This window comes from Protomyctophum parallelum, assembly GCF_964188405.1.
Source record: "Protomyctophum parallelum genome assembly, chromosome: 6".
NCBI classification, from domain to species: Eukaryota; Metazoa; Chordata; class Actinopteri; order Myctophiformes; family Myctophidae; genus Protomyctophum; species Protomyctophum parallelum.
Genome location: NC_139701.1, coordinates 4,210,533 through 4,238,000, shown reverse-complemented (window position 1 = coordinate 4,238,000; position 27,468 = coordinate 4,210,533). Strand labels below are relative to the sequence as shown.

Genomic DNA, 27,468 nt, shown 5'->3' with positions numbered 1-27,468 from the left:
TCAGAAAGAACCTAAGCTACCTGACTTGAGGTCATTATTAACAGAGAAAACCTGAGGGAGTAGTAAAGAACAAGAACAAGAGACAAATGCATCCGTGCTAAACTCATACTGTAGATGTGTCAAAGTCAAAGTCATATTCTTCATAATTATATTGGAGTAGAGAGTAGAGTTTATTTATTTTGGTCATTATAACAAATCAATACAGTGCATTTTTGCATATTCCTCATCATCCGATGCTGTGGTAGTGAGGAACTGCTGATCCTCCTGGAAGTTGGCAACTGCCAATGGCATGGGCACAGCATGGCGCTGCAGTGTATACTAATGACAAGACAGGGGTAGAAATGTAAATACCGCTGTCACTATCAATTCGATGCCAAGCACATGGATTTATGCATAAAAATTGAGATAGAGAATATACTGTATACTCCGACCCGCACCTCTGGTAATGTGATCTTCATATCTATGCTGTCTGCCGAGGAAGCCACGACGCGTGCAGAGACCTCCTGCTTGGGGTTTGCGACGTCTTGCTCGTAGAAGCCGAGGAGGAATGCCATGCCTGGGATGTATCGCTCAATCCTGGAGAAAGACAGAAAGCTCATTTAGCCATAAAATGCATGTGCATTTTTCTGTCAGGAATGTTAACTCTGAGTGTGTGTGTGTGTGTGTGTGTGTGTGTGTGTGTGTGTGTGTGTGTGTGTGTGTACTAACTATACTGGGGCCAAGAGTATGGTAGAATTTGAGAAATAGGCATTGTGAGGACAAGATTCCTGGATAAATTGTTGTTTTATGGTTAAAAACTATTTGGGAAGTTATGGGCTTACAATTTGGAAAAGATTCAGGTTGGTTTAGGAATAGGATGAGACATTTTGAGGTTTCGTTTCGGGGTTCGAATTACGCAGCTTCCCTCCCAAATAAGGAGTTACATGAGTTACATTTTCATTGTTTAACTTTTAAGACGGGGTTTCTATCGGACAGAGTGGGATAGGTGACAGTGGGATAGGTCACAGCACAATCATCCAGAATGACGTGTGCGTTCCACATCCGTCCTCCTTCTCACCAGCCGCAATTCCCTTAACCCTATTTACTCTTCACCTCCGTAGCATTTCGACCATGGCATCTGGGATCCTGGCCCAGTGGACAGTGGCCTGGACCGTTGGCTTGGAGCCTGGCAGCGGTGCAGCCCTGCCTGCTTGCATAGTCAAGTTGTAGGTCTGGCATTCGGCTCCCCATCTCATGTGGGCCTGTTGGACACAAGAGAACATCATGGATGAGAGCCTGCGCTTAGAGTTTGTGAATTAACCCTGTTTTGGGCACAAGGTGAATCAAAAATTGCATATAAAACAGAAAGAATTGTAGCTTGAGCTAATAGATCGCCATTTGTTGCCATTCGTTGTACAATTTGACAAAGTATACTGTTTATGGTGTTGGTTGAATGAAATGAATTTCATTAGATTTCTTTCTTATTGTTAGCATAGCCTATAACACTTCCAAGACCATATGGGCTCCATTTTCCTCACCGCTAAACCCCTTATCCCTAAACTTCTTTGCCTTTTTTTTTTACTATTTTGCAAAACATTTTTGAATAGTTAAAAAAGTCTACAAGCTCACAACGTGTCAATGTAGATTGGCTAGTTGAACAATTCAAAAATAGTTTTTCAAAATAGGCAAAGTAGTTTAGGGATAAGGGATAAGGGTGACGAAAATGGAGCCCTATATGTTATATCCCAAAGCAACAGTATGGCTCTGGGACATGTTTTAACATACTGTATATTTGAATGATATATTTAATTTGATATGAACTATATTAGTTTTGGCAATGGCAAGACTCTTATTATCCTTATCCTTTCAGAAGGACCCTCATCATGGGTTTGTGGTCAGCTGTTAGGGGTTACAGATAAAATAGAGCAAGAGCAATGTTGAATCCTATAATCTAAGCTACGGTAAGCGTTGTCAAAAAGACATACCTATTACCTACCCATTATTTCTAAATAAATAAAATCCCCCCCCGAACTCACTGTCCTGTATTATTTACCGTTACTTTGGCCCGGCATGTATCCACTGTTGCATCTGTGCACATCTTCCAGTTGGCCTCATCTGCCACCTGGGAGACGATCAGCTGAACCACCGGAGCCTGGGCCTGGGGCATGTAGTAGACCACTGCGTGGTAGCCATCAGGCTTGGCGTTGCCACTGAAAGCCATGGCTTTGATGTCGACCACAGCTTCAGATGTTGACTCCACACCGTCCATACCCTTTGATGGAGTATTAAATATCAAACAGGTCACTGAGTTGTTCTGGCATAGGGTTAATGTTTGTCATAACTTTGCTTCGGAACTGCAGTAAATTGACTGGAGTGACATCTGGCATAATACTTCAATTTTGCTACAGCAATGATCCGGTATAATTGGAATATGTGTCTGGATTAGGGATGTGGATTATCGATTAATGCATTAATAGACCTAGTTAATTGATATGTTTTTTATAGATATTTTTTTTGCGGCTTACGCCTTTTATTGATTTTTTTTTAAAGGGACAGACAGTAGGCTGACAGGAAACGGGAGAGAGATGGGGGGATGACATGCAGTAAAGGCCGTGTCGGGTCCGGGAGTCGAACCCGCGGCACACTGCGACTGGATTACCAGTCCGGTGCCCAGACCGTTACGCTACGGCCTGGGCCAATTGATATGTTTTTATAAGGTTATCGATCCATTAACCGGTTAGTTGATAAGCTGCGTTGTTGTAAAACATCTGAGAATCTTAATTTCCCTCAATGTCGAACAAACATACATTTTGCTGATATACAGCAATAATACAAAGGCATATAATATTCCTTCCATAAGGATTCAATAATTTTCGCTTAATTACGATTAGTTATAAATTGTTAACGACTACCGACAAATGTCTTGACTGCGATTAATCCATTAACGATTAACTATTAACATCCCTAGTCCGGATAATTAAGCTGCTCGGTTGAAACTATACTTTAGTCTCAGTCAAATAAGTCTCCCCTTGTAATATTGTTGATTAAGGCGTTCAAGCTTTTTCTTGGTGAATAAACTACTGATACTTATTGCCAGACATAACATCTTAAGTAAATCCACAGCCGACAGATTAATATCCTTTGCCAAGCATTTTAAAGGAATAATTTACTTCTCTTATGACGTGTTGGCTTTGATGAGACGTGATCCTGCTTGTGTGGTTCATGCTAGATGAGACACTTATCTTCCTCATGGCTTCCTGTGGATCCAGTGGTGGTAAAAGTACACAGACATTGATTAGTTGTGGTTGAAGAGGTGTGCTGCCTGCTGATAATAGTGATTAGTTGTGGTTGAAGAGGTGTGCTGGTGATAATAGTGATTAGTTGTGGTTGAAGAGGTGTGCTGGTGATAAAAGTGATTAGTTGTGGTCGAAGAGGTGTGCTGGTGATAATAGTGATTAGTTGTGGTCGAAGATGTGTGCTGTTGATAATAGTGATTAGCTGTGGTCGAAGAGGTGTGCTGGTGATAATAGTGATTAGTTGTGGTTGAAGAGGTGTGCTGGTGATAATAGTGATTAGTTGTGGTCGAAGAGGTGTGCTGGTGATAATAGTGATTAGTTGTGGCTGAAGAGGTGTGCTGGTGATAATAGTGATTAGTTGTGGCTGAAGAGGTGTGCTGGTGATAATAGTGATTAGTTGTGGTCGAAGAGGTGTGCTGGTGATAATAGTGATTAGTTGTGGTCGAAGAGGTGTGCTGGTGATAATAGTGATTAGTTGTGGTCGAAGAGGTGTGCTGGTGATAATAGTGATTAGTTGTGGCTGAAGAGGTGTGCTGGTGATAATAGTGATTAGTTGTGGCTGAAGAGGTGTGCTGGTGATAATAGTGATTAGTTGTGGCTGAAGAGGTGTGCTGGTGATAATAGTGATTAGTTGTGGCTGAAGAGGTGTGCTGGTGATAATAGTGATTAGTTGTGGCTGAAGAGGTGTGCTGGTGATAATAGTGATTAGTTGTGGCCGAAGAGGTGTGCTGGTGATAATAGTGATTAGTTGTGGTTGAAGAGGTGTGCTGGTGATAATAGTGATTAGTTGTGGTCGAAGAGGTGTGCTGGTGATAATAGTGATTAGTTGTGGTCGAAGAGGTGTGCTGGTGATAATAGTGATTAGCTGTGGCTGAAGAGGTGTGCTGGTGATAATAGTGATTAGCTGTGGTCGAAGAGGTGTGCTGGTGATAATAGTGATTAGTTGTGGTTGAAGAGGTGTGCTGGTGATAATAGTGATTAGTTGTGGTCGAAGAGGTGTGCTGGTGATAATAGTGATTAGTTGTGGTTGAAGAGGTGTGCTGGTGATAATAGTGATTAGTTGTGGTCGAAGAGGTGTGCTGGTGATAATAGTGATTAGTTGTGGTCGAAGAGGTGTGCTGGTGATAATAGTGATTAGCTGTGGCTGAAGAGGTGTGCTGGTGATAATAGTGATTAGTTGTGGCTGAAGAGGTGTGCTGGTGATAATAGTGATTAGTTGTGGTTGAAGAGGTGTGCTGGTGATAATAGTGATTAGTTGTGGTCGAAGAGGTGTGCTGGTGATAATAGTGATTAGTTGTGGCTGAAGAGGTGTGCTGGTGATAATAGTGATTAGTTGTGGCTGAAGAGGTGTGCTGGTGATAATAGTGATTAGTTGTGGTTGAAGAGGTGTGCTGGTGATAATAGTGATTAGTTGTGGTTGAAGAGGTGTGCTGGTGATAATAGTGATTAGTTGTGGTTGAAGAGGTGTGCTGGTGATAATAGTGATTAGTTGTGGTTGAAGAGGTGTGCTGGTGATAATAGTGATTAGTTGTGGTTGAAGAGGTGTGCTGGTGATAATAGTGATTAGTTGTGGTTGAAGAGGTGTGCTGGTGATAATAGTGATTAGTTGTGGTTGAAGAGGTGTGCTGGTGATAATAGTGATTAGTTGTGGCTGAAGAGGTGTGCTGGTGATAATAGTGATTAGTTGTGGTTGAAGAGGTGTGCTGGTGATAATAGTGATTAGTTGTGGTTGAAGAGGTGTGCTGGTGATAATAGTGATTAGTTGTGGTTGAAGAGGTGTGCTGGTGATAATAGTGATTAGTTGTGGTTGAAGAGGTGTGCTGGTGATAATAGCCATGCGAGTGCAGCCATGAATACCTCGGAAAGCCTCCTCAGCGTGTTCAGCAGTTGGTGCGTAGACTGCTTAGATGGCGTACTCACTGGATGTGTGTTGTTCGGTCTAGCGTTTGCCTCGATGTGGATTAGGTTAACAGGTTTGATCGCACGGGCTGATGTTTGAAAGAGGATAATGGAACAAGTTAAAAAGTTAAAAATGTAATCACATAATTGTGCTGGTATTCGAGTGCTGCTGCTGCTGGCTGGGTCACAGTGAACATAAAATGTATGTACAGTTTGTTTCATTGGGTTTCATGTACTGCAGCTCTCTTGTCTCTCACATTGTACATTATAGGTCAATGGACTGCATTTATATATCTATTCATTCATACACACAGCAACAGCTGAACACCGTTACACATGTACTGTACATGTGTGCTACAATGAGCCGGTGAACTTCAGATTCCAAGACGGACGCTATTTTACTGAACGACTGCCGCCAACATTGTATCTGTTATTTGACTTTGCTGTGTGTATATTGTCTTGATACCAAGATTGCTCACACTGTTCACTGTTCATTCTATTCCTACCTGGGAAAAGTTTAAACACAAGGTGCGTGTATCCCAGGAAGTAGCACAGGGGGAACCCATCGTCAAAGTCTCGCTTGAGCGTAGACTCCACACAGACGCCTGCACCGTAGATGTTACTCTCAGCACACATCGCCTTATTATGGTTCCAGCCGGCATGTGATACAGCAATCTGATAAAGGACAAGCACCAGAGCATACTGTATGTTCTTATCACATTCCTCACATTTCCCTATATATACACACCTTGATGTGATTTGTATGTTCTATTATTTTTATGGATAAGCTGATAAGTATAATGGTACCGTTTCTGACTTGGATGTTACAACTGCATGAGGCGCTGCTGCAACCTTAGTGTCAATGGGATTGTACATCATTGGAGTCATTTTGGCCATAGCAGTATCTTCAATGTTCCTAGACACTGCAAACACATTGGAGCTGAGGGGTGGAAAGAGAAGGCAGCAAGTCAACATGGCTGTATTTTAGTTTGTTTGCTTATCACTGCACCATAATTAACCATACTGTACCATAAGTAAACAATTTTAATCCTGTCTGTCTGTCTGTCTGTCTGTCTGTCTGTCTGTCTGTCTGTCTGTCTGTCTGTCTGTCTGTCTGTCTGTCTGTCCTGCCTAGTCCACAGGGGAGACCAAATTTAGGTCACACTTTCCATTTTTTAAGCCATTTCACAGCCAGAGGCTATGGCTTAGTTTAAAGAGTTAGTTTCAATTTTGCATTTAAGGAAACTATATATGATATAGCATAAGAATATAAAACCTGTCAATTGCACATCATACCTGAGTGAGATGATCTCAAGTATTTCTTTGACAGGGGGAAAGTCAAGTACAAACTTCTTTTCTCTAATGTTGATCTTGGTTACAAACTTCCATGGAACAGCGACTGGCAATTTGCTCTTCATCTCCGTGCCACACTGGAAGAGCTCTGTGTTGATTCCATGGAAGCCCCAGAATTCCAGTGTGGAACTGTAAAGAAAATGGATGCATGTTAAACAGAACATTAATGAGAGACATACTGTACACGTGAGTTCAGATAAGACAGAAGACAAGCACAGGGTCAGGTCCTCAGGAATACATCCATAGCATAGCACGTCATCCATAGCATACAGCTATATGGCATATTCCTCAGGCATAAATCCATACCACCGCACAACAGGAAAGGGCCCTGGATGGAGTCTACACAACAAGAATGCTACGAAGGGCACTACAGGTGACAAATGGGTGGACCAAATGGGTGGACCACATCATAAATGTGGATCTCTACGGCCTTGGACCTCAAAGGGAGATGGATGTGGTTAGCCGGGCACTACATCAGGCACAAAATAATTACCCTACAAGTAATTAGCCGCTACACAAAACATGGTTTAACCAATTCTGACCTGAGATCAGATTCTAAAAACGTCTTCTACATCCTGACAGTTTTCCATTCTGACCTGAGATCAGATTCTAAAAACGTCTTCTACATCCTGACAGTTTTCTGAAAAAGCTATGTTTCTATGTCAGTCGTTCTTCGATTTTTAAAAAATAGCAGACCTACAAGCTCGTATCGCGCCACTCGGTGGCGCGATATGAGCTTGTAGATCTGCTATTTTTCAATAGCTAAAGCATAACATGATGCTGACACCAAAATGGGTGCCCGGTCAGAATGGGTTAAGAGCACTGCTTTCACATAATATGACACAATACAAAAAAATGCCACACAACACAGTGACAGAACATTGAATATAATTACCCAATGAAACCGTCTGTCTCCAAACTAATTTCTGAATCCATAAGCTGACCCAGATTCTCTTTCACCGGAGGATTGATTGCGGCCTTGGCTATACAGAAACAGATCCCAAATCAGTTAATATTGATTCTACACAATATCTTTGGGGATTTAATTGTTTCTTGTCTTGGAATTTGAAGCATTACCTTTGACTGTGATGGCATTGACAGACTCCAGGTATTTACTGATCTCCAGTGGGAAACCCAGGGTGGTGGCTTGGATATATCTAGTCTCCAGGATCAGCAATGCCTTGGTCTTGTGCCATGAAATGCCCCTCTGTAGGTCTTCGATCAGACCCCATACTGGGGGTACCCCATTCTGCAGTCCTTTGACTGCAGCATAATTTGTATTGTAAGCCTGCAAACAGTTGATCAATGACATGTCAGGATCAATAAAACATGTGACCTTACAGACATGATGTGGCTCAATCTTTTTTTGGCTGTGACCCACCAAAATAATATTAGAAATTGTGATATTGTGTTCACTGTCATCTGGGGGGGGGGATCCCCCAAAAATCATGTGAGGAGTGAGGACCCCCCTGGGGTCCGAATCACAGGTTGAAACCACTGGCCATAGACTTCATATTCACATGAATGTGTATTCATGTTCTGTTCCTAAAATTGTAATTGTCTTAATGTTTTTCCAATAATCAACATTGTGTGTTGTTTGAGCAGCGTGACTTACTGAAGGCTGAATTTAAACATTTTAAACACTTAAACATAATACATATTGACCTTTCAGAACTGACCTCACTGTAGAAATTGACCATTATTAGTAACTGTCCTGTTTTCTATTTCTAATACACGATATAGCCTACTTATCATCTTCCGTTCCTATCAGAGCTGCTCGATTTCAGCAGAGAATCAAGCAAAATTATAATAATAACACAACACAACTTGTAACTACAGTACCAATATTTGTGTCACTTATAACAAGTGGACTGGAAGTATGGATCCTATTGCTGCAGTAGCCTCGGTGCCCAAGATTTTATTTTCTTTCGCATTCGGCGAGCTGCAGCTGCTATTGACCAAATTAATACCTCCAATATTTACGATAATTAGTCATGAGGATTGAATATGATGACCAAACATGTAGAGGCATTCATTGTTCATTTCACTCATCATGAACAATTATGTCATTACTGTATGCAGCCTTTTAATTAAGGCCTTTAGAAAAATATTTAGGATATTTTACAACATTATCTCCTAAAGTCGGGTCACGATATTGATACCACCCAGCCTTAGTGCCTATAGACAGCAGGTTATAGCTAACCACATTGGAAAGTGTGTAGCATGTGTCATAGGGGTTACGTTTTGTTCAATTAGTTCCAAGTCTCAATACAACAAAATAACTGGGATGAGTACGGTCTCAGATCCATTGTGAGAGCAAACCTTTGTCTCACCTTAATGACATTGTCAATGGACCTTTTGTTCAAATCAGCAAATAACATCTCTTGTCCAAAGGCCCGTACAAAGACAGACAGGAGATGCTTGTCTTCTGGAAACTGCTCCCATGCTTGTAGCTGAAAATGGCACAACGTTATCAGTCACCCAAACAAAAAATGATCAACTCTGCAATCAAATAGTTATATAAAGCAAATACGTGTTTCAGATAGATTTCTTTTCTTGCTTTGAAAATGTGTTATAGCACTTATAAAATAGCACTTTTATAATTATATTTATAAAAATGTTTTGTGTAGAATTGCATACCAGATGGAGAAGATGTTGCAGACCACTGAAGCTGAGATCTCCTTTGACTCCGGCCATGAGGCCATCAAACAGTTCTTTGATTCCTTCAGCACGGATACCAACCTTTAAATTGATAAGTCATATGTCACAGATGGTAGACACATTCACTTAGACATAACTTACATAATGTTACTGTATATTATGGTTACTGAGCTCTACTGTACCTCCAAAAGCTGCAAAATTCTTCCAAGGAAATGGAATTTTCCTTTCATCATGATCTCTGTTGGTAAGTTGCTTGTGACACTCCTCAACATGAAGATCTCTGTGGTTGTGCCAACTAAGAAGTTGTCTTGATTGAAAAAGACATTTAAATGGTCATAAAATGACTTATGAGAAATCCTGAAACTGACTTGAACTAGTATAGCATATTATGCTCCACTCTATGGTTCATTCATTTGAACAGACCGTTAAACCAATCCAGATGAACAGCTTTGCTGAACCGATAGCTGAGACGGCCAAATTTAGGGGCCAGGATCTTCACAGCTACATTGCAGGCTGTTGAGCTGAGGGCAAAAAAGAAAAGTTAATGACAAAGATTTGTACCCAGACTCATACAGTAACTGTCATCGTCTGCTCTTCTTCCTGCTCCAGCCCTCCTTCCCCATGATCTCCTGACAATTCTGGCCATGTGCTCCAGCCAGTGGAAACGTATTCCATAGAAACCTCTGCCTCTGTGCTATCTCTCTTTCAGCCACTTGCACATTCCTGTCCACCTCAGCTCATTCCCTCTAACCTAGTGGTTCTCAAAACTTTTAATTTCAAGGATCCCCATAATTCTGAGAGTAAATGGACCTGCATGCCATGCATGGACCGTTTGCTGTTTGGTTCCATGTCTACACACTCACACTGTAGGCCTAAGGGCTGTATTTTGCGTGTCTTAAGTACCAGGTCTTATTCCCTAACTTGAGTAAACTAAAGACCTGGAGGCGTGATCAATGCTCTTTGACCACTCAGAATAGCCAAATGGCATTGATCACGCCTCCAGGTCTTTAGTTTACTCAAGTTAGGGAATAAGAGCTGGTACTTAAGACACGCAAAATACAGCCCTAAGGGTCATTTGGAAGAACATTTGAGAACTGCAGTTCTAACCTACGCTGTTGCCCAATGTTCACTAGTGTCCTGTTAACTTGCCTTGTGTCTGTCTATGCACCCTTGTGTTTCTGTTCCTTGTCAGTCCGTTGTATGCGAGGTGTGCTATGTTTTGGCTACGCACGAGCTGTATTTGGTGTGTCTTAAGTACCAGGTCTTATTACTTAACTTAAGACCTGGAGGTGTGATCAATGCCATTTGGCTATTCTGAGTGGCCAAAGAGCATTGACCACGCCTCCAGGTCTTAAGTTAAGTAATAAGACCTAGTACTTAAGACACGCAAAAATACAGCCCTTCAAGCAAGCCTTCATGGGACTTTAGAGTGACTTTATGTCCAGTGTTGGCCCTGCTGCCTCCTCTGCTTCTTGTTGAATGTTTTGGGTCCAGTTCTCCTGATTAGCACTGTGATAGTATTAACCCATCCTCCCATTCTGACCGGGCACCCATTTTGGTGTTGGCATCATGTTATGCTTTACCTATTGAAAAATAGCAGATCTACAAGCTCATATCGCGCCACCGAGTGGCGCGATACGAGCTTGTAGGTCTGCTATTTTTTTTTTTATCGAAGAACACTGACATTTTTAGAATCTGATCTCAGGTCAGAATGGATTAATCAGACCAGTGTGTGTCCAGTGGAAACCTCGTATGAATCTGATCTCAGGTCAGAATGGGTTAAATCACTCATGAAAAGAATGTAAAATATCAGTTGCATTTTCAAGCTTACAGGAAGTGATTGTCAGGAGTGCTTGATTGTGCAATGCCCCTCATGAGAGAATACGCAAAACTAGCAACTTGGAGGTCTTTCTCCTCCTGTAAGAGTGCCGTCACTGTGGACACCAGGGCCAGCGGGGGCTTGGTCTCAAACAGGATCATCAACGCAAGCGTGCGTATCTCAGCAGGAAGCTGGGACTGCACAAACAGGCTCAAGGTGATATCCTGGACCTGGAAACAAGAGCACAGTCATGAGAAGAAATCCAGCACAACTAGATCGTCATTGTGTGGTGCATGGGCCTTTGGTCTGCACATTATATTAACCCATTCTGACCTGAGATCAGATTCAAAAAATGTCTATTACATCCTGACAGTTTAATTATTAACCCATTCTGACCTGAGATCAGATTCTAAAAGTGTCTTCGATTTTTCAAAAATAGCAGACCTACAAGCTCGTATCGCGCCACTCGGTGGCGCGATATGAGCTTGTAGATCTGCTATTTTTCAATAGCTAAAGCATAACATGATGCCAACACCAAAATGGGTGCCCGGTCAGAATGGGATAAGTAAGCCTAAATCTAATTCTAACTTTACACTAACCTAACATTTTTCAGACTATAGGCCTAGACCAAATCATCAAAAGTTCATAACACATTATATTATGGAAGAATGGGACTATGGCATTATTATTGACTATAGAAATTATTTCTAGTAATTATCCACAGGTTGACATACAGTACTAGTCAACTAAACCGCTATATTAAACAACATTTTCAGCACTTTTTCTTATCTTTGTGTATCTTATCTTGTGATCTTGCACCATGCACATTGAAATGAAAAGTGATGGCATAATAAAGTTAATGATGACAGTTTTACAGTGTTCTTACCCTGTGAGGGTCTCTGGTAGCTACGAGCCTCATAGACTGCACCGCAGCACTCAGCACGCGAGGAGGGAGTTCCACGGGGTTGGCCGCCACTCCAGGGAGGAAGAGCATGATAGTCTTAAGGCTGGCTGGGTGACCTGCGTTCCCTATGGCCTTGAGAGCAAGGACCATGCCGTCCTCCGAGCGGGCCTTCAGGCTAGTCACGGCCATGTCCAACAGAGGCTATACAATCACAATAGCATATGCATGGACAGTATAAGCAGATAATAACAATTCGTCACTGTCATTTAATTCCAATTTGCTTTAGGAACCACATGGCGCCACTTCTCCATTGAACTCAATGGACGCAGCCTGCAGCCACCAGGCCCATATTTTGTAATACTAATTATATTATTATATTTTTTACATTTGATAGGATTTACATTTATTTTAGGACTTATTTTACATATGTGTAGATTTCCCAGAACATCCCACATGCTTTTGAGTTTGAGAGAAACTTGGCTTTAATACATATTATGCTATACCAGGGCTCCCCCTGTTGACAACTGTTGATGGTGCATTCCAGCACAACTGCGCATGTGCACTAACCCATGTATATTGCTCCCAGTAAATAGCACTGTGTCCGTGTCCATTCATAAATACCACAGAACCCGATATATTACAGGTAGCCTACTCAAAAATAAATGCAATGGAATCATAATGTTAAAATTCCAAATAAAACGGACACTATACTATATAGCCTACTGCAGATAGTACAGTACAGAAACTGTGCTGTGGTAAACAAGAAAAGACTATTTCCTCCAGTGGAGGGTTTTTTTTTTAAACCTGAGAACTACCTGAGGCTAATGGCTATGCCTGAGGCGGAGTGATATTATGGGACAGCTCACAGCTGTGTGGACCAGAGAACTCGTCGATCAGAATCGCGCCACTTTAAAATACACATTTCCTGAATAATGCAGAACCGCCGAGATATAGTAGCGGCCGCAAGAGGTGAGTAACGTGAGTTTAATTAATATTTATTTGTATTGTCTTCAAGACTGTTGAAGTATATTTCCAGAACAGGGCTAATTATTACTAGTCCTACACTTTTCTTCCTAAGTTCCTCCCACTGAAAAGGTCTGGCCAGGTGGCAGCTATTTTGATTGATTGAAATATTTATTAACAGTTTGTAGAATTTACAGTACATTTTAAGCACAAACTCAATACAAAGACTGTTAACTGTGAGTGGACGACCCAATTAAGCATTACACTTGTTTACAACAGGGTCCACATTGTTCAATTCATCAAAACATTTAGAGACATACAAACATTTAGAGACATACAAATAGACATTTCTATGTAGCTAAAGAACAGAACAGGAATTCATCATATGGGAAGCAAAAAATGGAAAAGATACAATATACAGTGAGGGGAAATGGGGGGGGGGGGGGGGGGGGGGGGATTCAGATTTTACAGAGGCCAGTTTCGAATAATTATTAACTATAATAAGACAGGTTGCTTAATTTGCTCTAGCAGTTAGGAACATTAGTGTTAGTGTGTGCGCGTTCAGTTACAATAATTGTTTTGATTTGTTGCCACTAAAGATTATAGAGCTGGTGTCATATACAAGATACAGTAACAATTGCTCACAATTCGTGACACTGCAGTGAGCTTATTTAGTTCTGCTATTTTCAATTGGCAGAAATATAAGTGGTGTGTTTTGGAATGATACTTAAAGTCTACAGTAGTATTAACTAAAGTTTTCATATAATTGTAGTCAAAGAGTCAAAATACAACATTTTCTCTGAGATGCAGTGGGGTAGAAGTAACATGGAAAATTGGCTACTGAATAAAGTAAAAATACTTAAAAGAATGTAGGCCTACTTAATAATTATAATAATAATAATAATAATAATAATGGATTTTATTTATAATGCACTTTACATCCCATGGAATCTCAAAGTGTACACTGAAAGGGGAGGCCAAACCTAGTCCAGTACTAGTGTAGTTAGTAGTTCACTAGCCCCTCTCGAAACCCTACATAAAGCTTTTCTGAAATTTTGATGAGTTTTATGTAGGGTCCCTGTTCATGACTATATTTCCGTATGGGAATTCTCGAACGCGGACATAAACATGCTCTCTAAGATTGAATCTGCGGCGTTTGACTGCCTTTTTTTGTTTGCGTTATTCTGAATTCGGGAACTTTAAGTACCTATACATTCCGCTGCGAATATCTCCTGTGGCGCGGAAGCCGTTAAGTATTTTTAATGTTGTTTGACCGATTTGGTCGCTTTATTTCTTCTTGTTTGTTTACCGTTTATTGTACCGCCTCCCGGTGTGCGGTTGGCTTGTGCGGCGACGTCCCTGCCTCTGATCTGCTCTGTCATAGCTATAGCGCCACTAGCTAGCCAGATAGGCGGTACAATGAGGTGTCAATAAACAAGGAAGGAAGAGAAGAATCAAAGCGACCAAATCGGTCAAACAAAGATTAAAAATACTTAACGGCTTCCGCGCCACAGGAGATATTCGCAGCGGCATGTATGGGTACTTATACTACATATTCAGAAACCCTCACATGAAAAAAATTCGTCAAAGAGCGCAGACAGGCGTTATCCACGTTGTTTATGTTTTATGAATGTCTGCGTACCAGGTGGCAGGATACTGATGCAACAGGACCCAATGCACTGGGTCTAACAAATGTCAGAAACTTCAGTAGCATTGGGTTCTGCTTGGAGGGCTAGTAGTTCACCAGTACAGTAGCGTTTAAGCTTATATATACTCGACCTCTACAGTGAGTATAACCTTCCAACCAAATCCAAAAAACATGTTTATAACTTAATGTCATTCATCATGGTTCATCATTCATGAACAGTATTTCAGACAGCCTGATTGAAAGAAATGTATTTGCTTAACCCATTTTGGACTGAGGTCGATAAAAAAAAGGCTTCAAAATCCTAACATTTTTCTGATAAACCCATGTTTCTATGTCAGTGGTGCTCAACCTTTTTCATGTCAAGGACCCCCAGAATTATCTCTATTGGGCCACGGACCCCCATCTCAAAATATGTAGTTCCAGGGACCCTGGAACTACATTTTAGTTAAAAATGTTCGCTCTGAAATATATATTCAAAGATTTGTGACACATTTTCACGACTTCTCAAAAAATAGCAGACCTACAAGCTCGTAGCGCGCCACTCGGTGGCGCGCTATGAGCTTGTAGATCTGCTATTTTTCAACAGCTAAATTATAACATAATGTTTAAAACACCAAAAGGGGTTCCCGGCCGCCCCCAAAATGGGTTTAATTACCAGGAGAGCGGGCGGTTGGCATGGTGCAGAATCGGCACAGAGTTTGTTCACCAGAGAACCGTATGAAAGCACCGCCGTGGTCCACAAAGGCCAGTCGTGCCAGTCATGCCATGCGTGGGCCTTGTTGAAGGGGACGCGCCAAAGGAGGTTCTAAAAGAAAGACACAAAGATATCTGTATCAAACTATTTTGTCACTTCTTTCTTTCTATCTGGGGGAGAAAAAAAAGAACTATGGCAATATTAATAATAATAATAATAATAATAATAAAACTTTATTTGTATAGCACCTTTCATGACATGAAATGCAGCTCAAAGTGCTTTACAGAACAATGGAGAATAAAAGAAAAGCAAGGCAATGACATTAAAAAACAAGCAGTAATGCAGTACAGTGAGGACATGAAAAAATAAAAAATAAAAGATCAATTAAAGGCAATGTTGTAGAAGTGGGTCTTGAGCTGAGCTTTAAAAATGTCTACAGAGGCTGCCTGACGAAGGTACAGAGGGAGCTTGTTCCATGCCGACGGCCCGTAGAAGCAAAAAGCTGCTTCCCCGTATTTTTTAGTTGCCATTTTTTGGGGCAAAGCGAGCAAGCCGGCGGTGGAAGACCTTAGGGGGCGGTTTGGGACATGGTATTGGTAACGTGTTTCTTATACTGTGCAAAATGTCTTGGGACATGGTATTGGTAACATGTTTCTTATACTGTGCAAAATGTCTTCTTCTTAGAGCTCACCATGGCCTTCTCAACCGAGCTGGGGGTTGCCTGCAGATGGTTGAACGCTACCAGAATGGTCTGTCCGGCTTCAGCGGGGGTCAAGTCTCCAGCCTTGAAGCGCAGCTCCAGGAACGCCACGATTCTGTCGTCGTTGACCTCAGCGACCATGTCTAGAAACCAGCGCCTAAAACCAACCACAGGGAAAAGGTAAATGCCATGGATTGTATTAGAAATGCTTGCACAGATTTAACCCATTCTGACCGGGCACCCATTTTGGTGTTGGCATCATGTTATGCTTTAGCTATTGAAAAATAGCAGATCTACAAGCTCATATCGCGCCACCGAGTGGCGCGATACGAGCTTGTAGGTCTGCTATTTTCTGAAAAAATCGAAGAGCGACTGACATTTTTAGAATCTGATCTCAGGTCAGAATGGGTTCATCAGACCAGTGTGTGTCCGGCGGAAACCTCGTACAGTATGAATCTGATCTCAGGTCAGAATTGGTTAAATCTTGACTCGGGATAGAGTGTCGCAGTCCCGCCCGCTCGAGAGACCCGGAAAATAAATCCCCGTTCATTTTCCTCATAGACTTTTCAGAAAGTATTTATTTAAAGTCGTTTACGCCGCTGGACAAAGCCAACTCTTGTCGTGACAAATCATGACAACAAACACAATTTTTCGGGCCAAACAAAGAATTAGAATTAATTAATTAATTATTTGTTTGGTCCAAAATATTGTGTGTGTTGTCATGATTTGTCACGACAAGAGTTGGCTTCGTACGACGCTTAAAAGGTCTTTAAATAAATACGTTTTGAAATGTTTATGGGAAAAATGCATTGGGATTAATTTCCTGGGCCTGGCGTTGTCATGAAAGGGGGCGGGACTGCGACGCTCTATATGCATACAAACCCCCAAAAAGAGCAAGCAATCTAAAAAAAACTAAAAAAACAAGTCAAACACTTGTAATATACTGTACGGAATTACAGCATATTACTCCTGTACTGTGTGAAATACATGGGTAATTAATTCATTGGTCTATTACTCTTCTACATTGGTTAACTCATTGATTGGTTCAATGTGCACAGTTGCACACCATGAGCAATGAAAGCATCCCTTAGTATTCACGCAATTGGCATTATGATTTAAATGAGGACATTAATTAACTGTAATGTAGTCACTAATGTAGTCACTGTATTGTAGTCACTACATTAGTTACAGTTAGCATTGTAGTGAGCTGAAGATAAGGGCCGATTCATACTCCTATTTTAGAGCCGAATAAAAGTGGGTTCGGCGCTGTAGAGCCTACAACGTGACGTCATTTGAGGTTCGGGGGGGGGGGGGTACCGTCCTAAAGTCGGCTCTTCGGTGCTACTGAAAATTTCTGACGAGCCGAAATCATTTCGGCACGACAGCGCCGAAATAGCGGTAAAATACGAGTATGAATCGTTAGACCCTTAGACTGACCAATTGCACAGTCGAATGGCTCATTATGTGCTCAAAGCCAAGCCAACAATGCAATATACTATACAGTAGTGTATAATTCAGGCCTGGCAGAGCCAGGCTTGCGTGCTTCCTACTAGTAGCCTCCTTCGACCACAGTGATTTTCCAGAGCTTCTGTCTGCCAGTAACGTAGCTGTGGCGTGTACGGAGGTTTCTGTGCACTGGCAACATTTGGCACACGGGAGCTCCAACAAAATGTCATTTCCAGCAGCACCAAGTTATTTTTAGAGTTGGAACCACAGGTCTGTGACATCATCTTTACATTCTACAAAATATACAAAGTATGCCTGCCCTTCTTGTCTCAAACTACTGGATGAAATGAAGGATAACCTTCAGCTGGACATGTATCTGGCTCCTCATGTCAAACACTGTACACAGTACACACAGATCAGGACCAATTCGACGCCCTGATTGTTGTTTTTTTCATCAAGGGTAGTGTACAACTCAGGCTGGGACGACTTAGACTGAGTTATGTGAATCCCCCAAAAAAGTATTTTGTTTCACTTGTAAAATCAAATTTGTTGCTGGGCATATGCAGCATTAAGGTCTTTACACACCAGCAAATTAGTGACACAATGTTTTCGCACCTGTTGGTGCACTTGCACTTGTGTGCCAGCAGGAGCCACCAACGGGCTCCGCCAAACTTTGGTCAACTCAACTGCATTGCATCTCTGCATGTATAATTCTATTTTAGATGCCATGGGTGGGCCTATATGGGTGGACCACAAATGACCCATTATAAAGAAGAAGCAGGAGGATATTTCACATATATTTCGGGTTGTTTATTCGCATCGCCAATTCGCTGGTGTGTAAAAACATTTAGAGTGGCACGTTGTCTAGGAGGTATAAGTGATCTTAACCCATTCTGACCGGGCACACATTTTGGTGTTGGCATCATGTCGTGCTTTAGCTATTTAAAAATAGCAGATCTACAAGCTCATATCGCGCCACCGAGTGGCGCGATACGAGCTTGTAGGTCTGCTATTTTTGAAAAATCGAAGAACGACTGAGTGGCGCGATATGAGCTTGTAGGTCTGCTATTTTTGAAAAATCGAAGAATGACTGAGTGGCGCGATATGAGCTTGTAGGCCTGCTATTTTAGAAAAATCGAAGAACGACTGACATAGAAACATGGCTTTATCAGAAAACTGTCAGGATGTATAAGACGTTTATAGAATCTGATCTCAGGTCAGAATGGGTTAAATTGAGGATGAATTGAGCTCACCTGTGTTCATCATGTCCTTTCAGCTGCTGCCACATGCCCTCCAGGCCCTCAATGGGGACCATGCGTAGGAGCTGAATCAGTCTAATGGTGTCCTCTGTCGCCATACCGTCAACCTGGTAAATATTAGCTTCAGCCAGATGCTTGATCATTTCTACAGCCTGTGGGAAGAAATATGACACATTTTTATTCATTTTAATCTCACATTACCATGTGTTAAAATAAAATAAAGTAAAAAACATCAACCAGAAATGCGCTCTGTCGAGGTGCCAACTTGTGCCTTGCACACAAGTAGAGCGCGCAAGTACTGCTACTAACTAATGTCTATTACAACTGCTGTTCTAAATCCTTTAGACCTGTTATTGACCTTATACCAACCATCAACAGCCAATAATGGACCACCATTCTTACGCCGACATACATACCATACATGCATACATAGACACACACACACACACACACACACACACACACACACACACACACACACACACACACACACACACACACACATACCCAGACGATCACCAAACGTACCTTAGTTACCGGTACGTCATTAAGAATGGTGGTCCCCTATTGGCCGGTGGACACCACCGACATACCCAGCCGATTACAGTACTTGCGTGCTCTGCTTGTGCACGTACTAAAATTGGCATTATACAATCTAGCTAACATAATATTTATTAGTAACAAGTTATCCATTACAATATGGAGAAAACGCATGGCTACTTGGCTAGAAGGCACAGCAGCTGTAAAGAAAATATTTTTGAGATCAGATTCATACGAGGTTTCCACTGGACACACACTGGTCTGATTAACCCATTCTGACCTGAGATCAGATTCTAAAAATGTCAGTCGTTCTTCGATTTAAAAAAAAAATAGCAGACCTACAAGCTTGTAGATCTGCTATTTTTCAATAGGTAAAGCACGACATGATACTAACACCAAAACGGGTTCCCGTTCAGAATAGAGTACACATCTTATTTTGACTAAAATAAAAACAATTCTCTAGGGCCATGACGAGATGTTAGACAAATCTGCACCCGAAATCTGCACCCGAAGAAAATCAAGGTAAGAACGAACTATAGCCTTTCACACTGAAGCAACAACGTGGATAAAAGCCTCTGTGTTTTCTGTTGGTACTGTAAACTGATCAACACTGCTTATGTATTGACCATGAGTCAGCTGTGTTGATTCATAATGTCTGTCTCTGTATGTCACAGGCCGGACACAGACAATTAACAAGCAAGTTGTTGTCAGTTTTGGAGCCAGGTGAAATGGACCATTTCGATTTGTGCCCAGTAGTCACAGACAGTGGCTGTTCTTGGGGTCACGTATGACATAGAAACGTCTGGGTTTCCGAGGTTAACATACTGTACATGGGTACTGTATGTGGGATAGTTGTGGTGTGAATGATACTGTATTGATAGGAATACATCTTGTCTTCCTGTCTTCTGTCTTGTGGTCCTGAATTAAAGCTTAAAGGGTAATTAGCATCATCGTGCTCTTATAGTGACTGATTGTAGAACAGGATAGAGGTTCTCGAGTTACGTGGATTACACACACACACACACAGACAGAGCATGCATTTATACATAGATATTGCCCAGACCTATATATATATTTACAGTTTACACAGCATTTTCTTCTTGCATTTTATGTCCTGCTTCATTGAAAGTATTATTTTATTTTTGGCACTCAAGATTATTCAACATGCTACCTCTTTATTATAATGTTGAGCTGACAGAGGACTTGAGTCCTTACTCAATTCCTAGTACTACACACTAAACCCAAGCGTTTAGGTTATAAACAGTTTTAAACACATATTTGTAACACTTTTTAAACGTGTCAGTGTTTAGATTATAAACAGAAGAACATGTTTAATCCCTGTAACACTTTTTAAACACATAAACGTGTTTAGTTTTTACAATCAAAGTCAGTCATATAGGTGTTTAGAATTTGAACACTAGTGGGTAGATTTTGAAGGTGCGTTTTACCAATGGAAATACATAAATTGGCCTCGCTCTGCGCACATTCGTATTATGAAAGGCATATCGGCCCGTGTTGAACGCACTGACCCGTGTTGAACGCACACACATTATGGCTTACCGCGGTCCTGAATATTTTAGCATTGTGGGAGTGTCCATATGTTAATTATTTTCGCTTTGCGCAATTTGCTATTAAGCCCCTTGACCTAAAGACACTCAGCGCATAACGATTAGACGTGGGTCTGACCACCTCATAAACGCAAAAAGCACTGTTTGATTTGACACTTGAGCGGCTCTGGGAAGCTGGTAGAGTGTTGCCATGTCTGTTTATTATAAGCGGCTTATTTTTCTGTAAAGTTGCTTTCTGTGTAGTTGTTTTTCTTGTTTCTAAAGTGGTTATTTGGGCTTTTCTCCTAATGTTGTTTAAACCAGTGATCCTCACACAGCACATTCCGATGTCAATGATCCCCAGATGAATGCATTTGCCCAACTAAGGACAGCTAATCCAAAAATTAAATAAAAAGATTACTTTTGAAAATAGCAGATCTATACCAGCTCACAATGCATCACATTCATTCATTAAAACTATGAACTCTGACTGCAGGGGGATATATAATGATCATTATAACAATGTGCAAGAACATATTTAAAAAGAAGGAAGAACTTTATATTTGTGGACAATCAAAATATGTTTTTTTATTTTAATGTGGTGTCATTCAAATTAATCTGGATATGGCAGACTCACTATTTAGAAAATAAAAACATGGCACTTCATTTAAAATAGGTTACAGACCCCTGTTATATGCGCTTATTTTTATAGACCTAATTACTTGTTTCTATGAGACATGGCAGTTTTGCGTCTTTTTAAAAAAAAAGTTGAGATTAGAAACGGCCATAATTCTTTCATTTCTCAACCTTAAAAATAAATAAAAACATCTCCATAATCCGTGGGAAATGTGCTTTCATATGCTGTATCACACCCGATTCAAGTCTCCTTCAATAAAATGCTACGAGCGAACTCAGCGAAGACCATACCATTGGGGCCACAGCATTACGCAGCACGCATTCAACTCATTCCTTCGTCGTGACTTGAATGAAATAAAATATAATAAACGTTATTTTACTGGTGTTTTTCAATAGAAACAAATAAAGAGCGTGTGTAGGCTACTGTGTGCAAGTGCAACAGTGCATATACATGCATGCACTAGGCTATATTTCTTCCGTGTCGGGATGGTGATTGAGCTCTTCAAGTTCACAGCCCGTTTGGTCTTTCATAAAAAAACGTTGATATTAGCCTATAAACACTCATGGTTCTCTCATTTCTCAACCGTTTTATTAAATGTAAAAATCTCCATATTCCTTAGGAATCTTGCTTTCATTCGCTGTATGGTACATGGTTCTATCGTTATCGAATTAATTAATTAATTGCCAATTTGCCAATATGCTGCTATCTACTCGCAATTCCATTCCGATCTGAAAGATGGGTCTGTTCTTTTGAGGCATAAAGGTGACAGCATGCAGTGCAATAGGAATAATTAACCCAAATGTGACAAAGGCATGTCATGTCTTCTATGGTGCCAGCCTGAAGAAATGTCATACCACGATCCCCAAAGTGCGCATTCCGTATGTGACATCAGCTGACTGGTAAAGAGAATAGTACGGACATGTTGATTGGGTACGTCTCAAACACGCCTTAAACACACCCATGACTAATTCAAGGCCGTTTTGCGCACTCCGCGGGGTGTCAAAAGCGCTTCTTAACATGCCCAAAATTGCAATATGACATACTACACGCCCCCAGATCATAATACTGTAATTAGATTAGTAATATAGAAGTAAGTAAAATAGAAGTCCTAAATCGACCCCTAGGTGTTCTCGTGAGGTGTTTGAGTGAACTCGTGTTCTACTGTATTTTATGACCATTAATAAACACTTGGCATTTTATTATTACACACATGGTGTTTAGGTTTAAACGCGTCACATGTTCCAGGGATTTACAGTGTACGCAATTACCATTGTAAACAAAGCCAACATATCATGCGTACCTTCAGAGCAGGGTCTGTCATGTTCTGCATCACGATGGGGATATTGGCATCACTGAGGGCAAACTTGTAAACCAGGTTGCCCCTGTTCACCAGGACTGCACCGTCAGGGAAGTGACCCACGGTGTTGTTCACACCAAGCAGCTCTAGTTCCTTCCTGTGAGATATTAAAGCACATCAACCACACACAGTTTGCCATTTTGTAGAAAACTATAAAGAAATGGTAAATGGTGCATTTATATAGCACCTTTATCCAAGGCGCTTTACAGAGATTGTGCATTACATTCACCCATTCACAGACACATTCATACACCGATGGCAGCGGAAACCATGCAAGGCACCGACTAGCACATCGGGAGCAATTAGGGGTTCAGTGTCTTGCTCAAGGACACTTCGACAGTAACTCTGGGGGAGCCCGGGTTCGAACTGGCAACCTTATGGTTACCATCCAGGCACTCTACTGCTGAGCCACCCCGCCCCAATAGAAACAATACTGTATGCACACATTTTGTTTGTCCTATACGTACGTTGCTTGCATCTTGAAGGTGCCACCCTTCACGTTGAAGGGGGTGAAGTGCTGTTGCTCCAGGGCGTTGGCCTTGGTGATAAGTCCTCCATCTGCCGTGGGTTTGACTGTGTGGATATATCTTACAGTGGAAATGATTGATTCACCTCTCTGTTATGGGAGACATAAGCAACTAGGACAATTGGCCCTTTCCCTTTTTGCCTCATTCACAGAATCATGCCCGATGTGTATATTTTGTGCGCATGATGTCGTGCGCCGAATAGGCTCACAACTCACAAGCTTGTAGATCTGTATAACAGTATAAATCGTGCCTCACAGGCGTATTACATTATAACTATAATGGGGTGAAATAGACTGACCTCACTGGATAGTTTGTCAACTTCTGCATAGGCCATTCCTCTGTAGATCGCTGCCTTCTCGCGGCAGTGACTGACGTCGACAACTTGAGTGATGGTCATGTCCTTTGGTGTTTTCTTGTCTTTTGTTGCCATGTTGTCGTCCTCCTCAACTATGTAGTTACTCTGGCATATTCCATGGATGCTAATCTGCAGACACAGACATATCCTACAGGGTTAGGATTATACAGTACACTGATTACAGTATAATAGAATTGCATCTTTTGTTACCGGTATATTGTATTTGGTATTTTCTGTAATATCTGTAAAAAACTTATTTAATTGTGTGACCAGATTTGACTGAGAGCCTGCCATCGCGCAAATTCCAGCCAGGAGAAAAACTTTTTTTAATGAGTTAATAGCACAGGCAGACTCTTCACATACTAGAGCATGTCTGAAATAAGTGTCAGGGCTGAAATCGACATGTAAATATGAAATAAATGCCTAAACATGTAGCTAGGTGTAATGTTAGAGACCACAGAAGACATGTAAATATGAAATAAATGCCTAAACATGTAGCTATAGGTGTAATGTTAGAGACCACAGAAGTGAACCTTTCAAGTCTGTTTTCTCAACTCTGCAAGACATTACTCTATAAGCCATATCTCCATATCTATGGGTCAAACTGAACAACCAATATGCCAATTTGAGGCTATGATTCCCTGCTTTAATATGACATGAAGAAAAACTAAAATAAAAAAAAATACAATGGCGGTCCCTCAGTCAACTTTGGTCACATGTCTAATATAGGAACTTTATCACATGCTGTACTGTACCTCCTCCAACTCATAGACTCTTTGGGTGGTCTTGACAGTGACTTGGAAGAAGCCAAGTATGCCTCTCACAATGTTGACAATGGTGTCAGAGACATCAGCAGGAGCGCGGATGTTGTCGACATGTCCGTGGTCATACTGGAACACGAAGGGCTTGACGAGCTGGGCGGCCAGGCGTTTTGTGAGCTTTGGAGAGGCCACGAAGGCCTTCTTCTTAGGGAAGTAGCCATTGAACTCCTCGAAGGCTACATCTGAAACCTGTTAAACAGGGGACATGATATTCCACATTATATACACATAACTGACGTGTTTAAACGATGATCTACTGTAGTTGAAAATAAACGCATCATTTAGATATGCAGTAACTGGTACATTTCTATTTTATTTATTAGTTAGATATGTTGACTAGAAGGTTTAGTACTAAATCAAATCCCCAGACCAAATTGTACTGTATGTTGCCCATGTAAAGTAATAGAATACGCACATCACTTAGTTGAGGTGCTGGGTTGGAAAATTACATAAGAAATTAAAAAACCCTCACACTCATCTGCTCCAGGGTCATTTATTGACAACGTTTCGAGCCAAGACTCTTCATCGGATCAAACTTGGGAAGTGTCTATTTAATAATAATAATAATAAAATTAATAATAATAATATTAATAAAAATAAACCTTTATTTATATAGCACCTTTCAAAACAGGTTTACAACGTGCTTCACAAAGAATAAAAACTATACATAAATGCAGTAGGACATTAGAACATTAAGGGATGTTTAGAAAACATTTAGGCGTTAAAAGCAGCTTTATAAAAGTGAATGAGGTACACACTTCCCAAGTTTGACCAGATGAAGAGCCTTGACTCGAAACGTCAATACATTACGAGTTACGGGTTTATTATTTGGCCCATGTAAATTCAATATTAAAAGTTTAAAAACAAATCACAAAAGTATGAAATGTTAAAGGGATATTTCACTTAAAAAAAAAAAACTTTTGGTCATTTTAACGACTACTCAGGCATAATGTGAACCCCCCGAGCAGTTCTTAACCCATTCTGACCTGAGATCAGATTAATACGAGGTTTCCACTGGACACACACTGGTCTGATGAACCCATTCTGACCTGAGATCAGATTCTAAAAATGTCAGTCGTTCTTCGATTTTTCAAAAATAGCAGACCTACAAGCTCGTATCGCGCCACTCGGTGGCGCGATATGAGCTTGTAGATCTGCTATTTTTAAATAGCTAAAGCATAACATGATGCTGACACCAAAATGGGTGCCACTGCCCGGTCAGAATGGGTTAAGTTGCTTGATTCAGTAATTAGATATTTGATATTAATTTTAGCTGCCCCGCCCCCTTCCTATACAAACCCATTATAACTTAAAACTCCATTTTAACCATGATAGATTCATCGAAAAACACACAACCTTTTTTTCTGTTGACTGATATTGTCCTTCTAATACGTACACGAGGGCGTTGTTTTTTCATTTACTGTTTTCATTTATTTCTAATTATTATTATTTTGGAAAAGAACCTCTTCCAGTGCCGCTCACAAAATCTAAAATCGTATTAGAAGGACAATAATATCAGTCACCAGAAAATAGGTTGGGTGTTCTCCATGAATCTATCATGGTTAAAATGGAGTTTTAAGTTATAATGGGTTTGTATAGGAACAATTTACAATTTACAATTTAGGCATTTAGCAGACGCTCTTAATCCAGAGCGACTAGGAAGGGGGCGGGGGCAGCTAAAATGAATATCAAATATCTAAATACTGTCTGGAGCAACTTAAAAACTTTCTGGGGTGTTCACATAAGCCTGAGTAGACGATAAAGTGACCAAAAAGTTGAAAGTGAAATATCCCTTTAACTTTATTACTTTGAAAGCTATTGCTTTAGTACAGGGGGGTGGGCAACTTTGACGATGGAGAGGGCCACTATATTTCCACACTCACTCCCTAATCCCTAGGGCCATATATTATTATTGTCGTAGCAAACATAGCTGATCTACTTGTAGATCGGCTATTTTTGCTATATTCGAATTGAAATCTTGAATTGAATTTTTGCTATTTTTGAATTGGAATCCTGAAAATTAACATTTTTATTTAATTTCAAATGCCTTTAATTATACTTGTGTTGAAGCAATGAGCTACTAATTTAGACTGAAGTAATAAAAGCGGGTCATGTTTGCATGTTGTGGAATAGTAACAACTGAAACCAATATTATATCAGTATTCTGACATTAAAGGAGAATTCCATGCTAGAATACTTTTTTACCTTCCTTACCTTTCTTTGTAGTTGTTACGTCCCCACCAAAGAGGTCCAGGTGTTTTTTTGTGCAAAAACTCCTTATTGGCTATTTTCCCTACCATAAGGCCTCAATGAATTGCATTGAATTGAATGTGAATTGAATGGGGCTATGGGGTGTTGTGCTAATTTGCTTATTTCCATCAAAATAAGTAGTAAAGTGTGCCGCTTGGGATATTATTTACATTATGAAGAGAGGATATATACAACAATTAAATAATTTTGAGCAATGGAAATAAGCGAATTAGCACAACACCCCATAGCCCCATTCAATTACCATTCAATTCAATGCAATTCATTTAGGGCTTATGGTAGGGGAAATAGCCAATAAGGAGCTTTTGCACAAAATAACACCTGGACCTCTTTGGTGGGGACGTAACAACTACAAAGAAAGGTAAGAAAGCCTTTTAGTATGGAATTCTCCTTTAACCTGAGGGCCACATTAAGCGAAGGTGGGGGCCGCATGTGGCCCCCGGGCCACCAGTTGCCCACCCCTGCTTTAGTATGAATCATGAGGAAGCTCCTATCTGAAGCATGATTCAATCAATCAATCAATCAATCAATCAATCAATCGTATGAATGATGAGGAAGCTCCTACCTGAAGCATGAAGGTCTGTGCGTTGGCAGAGACACCAATGATCCTGACCTTACACATCAGTCTCACTCCAGACGAAGCGAGGTTTGGCCTGCCTTGTCCAAAATTCACCAATCCCTCATATTTGTACTCGTAGGTTTTCTGATGGTTCAGGCCTAGGTCTGAAATGCATTCGCACAGTATTGAATCATTATTTATCCGTTGAATTTCATAACGGCTATACATGTTTTCCA

The 27,468-nt window shown here is 40.8% G+C and overlaps 1 protein-coding gene across 1 annotated transcript; it reads right to left on the bottom strand.

Moving 5' to 3' along the window:
* LOC310860872 (vitellogenin-like) lies at positions 1-27,460 on the bottom strand (the record flags this gene model as incomplete). The annotated part of the gene is made up of 23 exons (XM_083768061.1): positions 1-51; positions 432-576; positions 1,093-1,241; positions 2,039-2,251; positions 5,133-5,263; positions 5,681-5,849; positions 5,982-6,114; positions 6,471-6,656; positions 7,423-7,510; positions 7,605-7,815; positions 9,168-9,269; positions 9,371-9,495; positions 9,612-9,709; positions 11,020-11,237; positions 11,894-12,112; positions 15,178-15,327; positions 15,908-16,073; positions 18,616-18,773; positions 22,646-22,799; positions 23,170-23,318; positions 23,528-23,713; positions 24,340-24,594; positions 27,239-27,460. 23 exons carry the CDS (start codon positions 27,458-27,460, stop codon positions 1-3), a joined length of 3,678 nt encoding a protein of 1,225 aa, XP_083624187.1.
* Between the last annotated feature and the right edge of the window lie 8 nt (positions 27,461-27,468).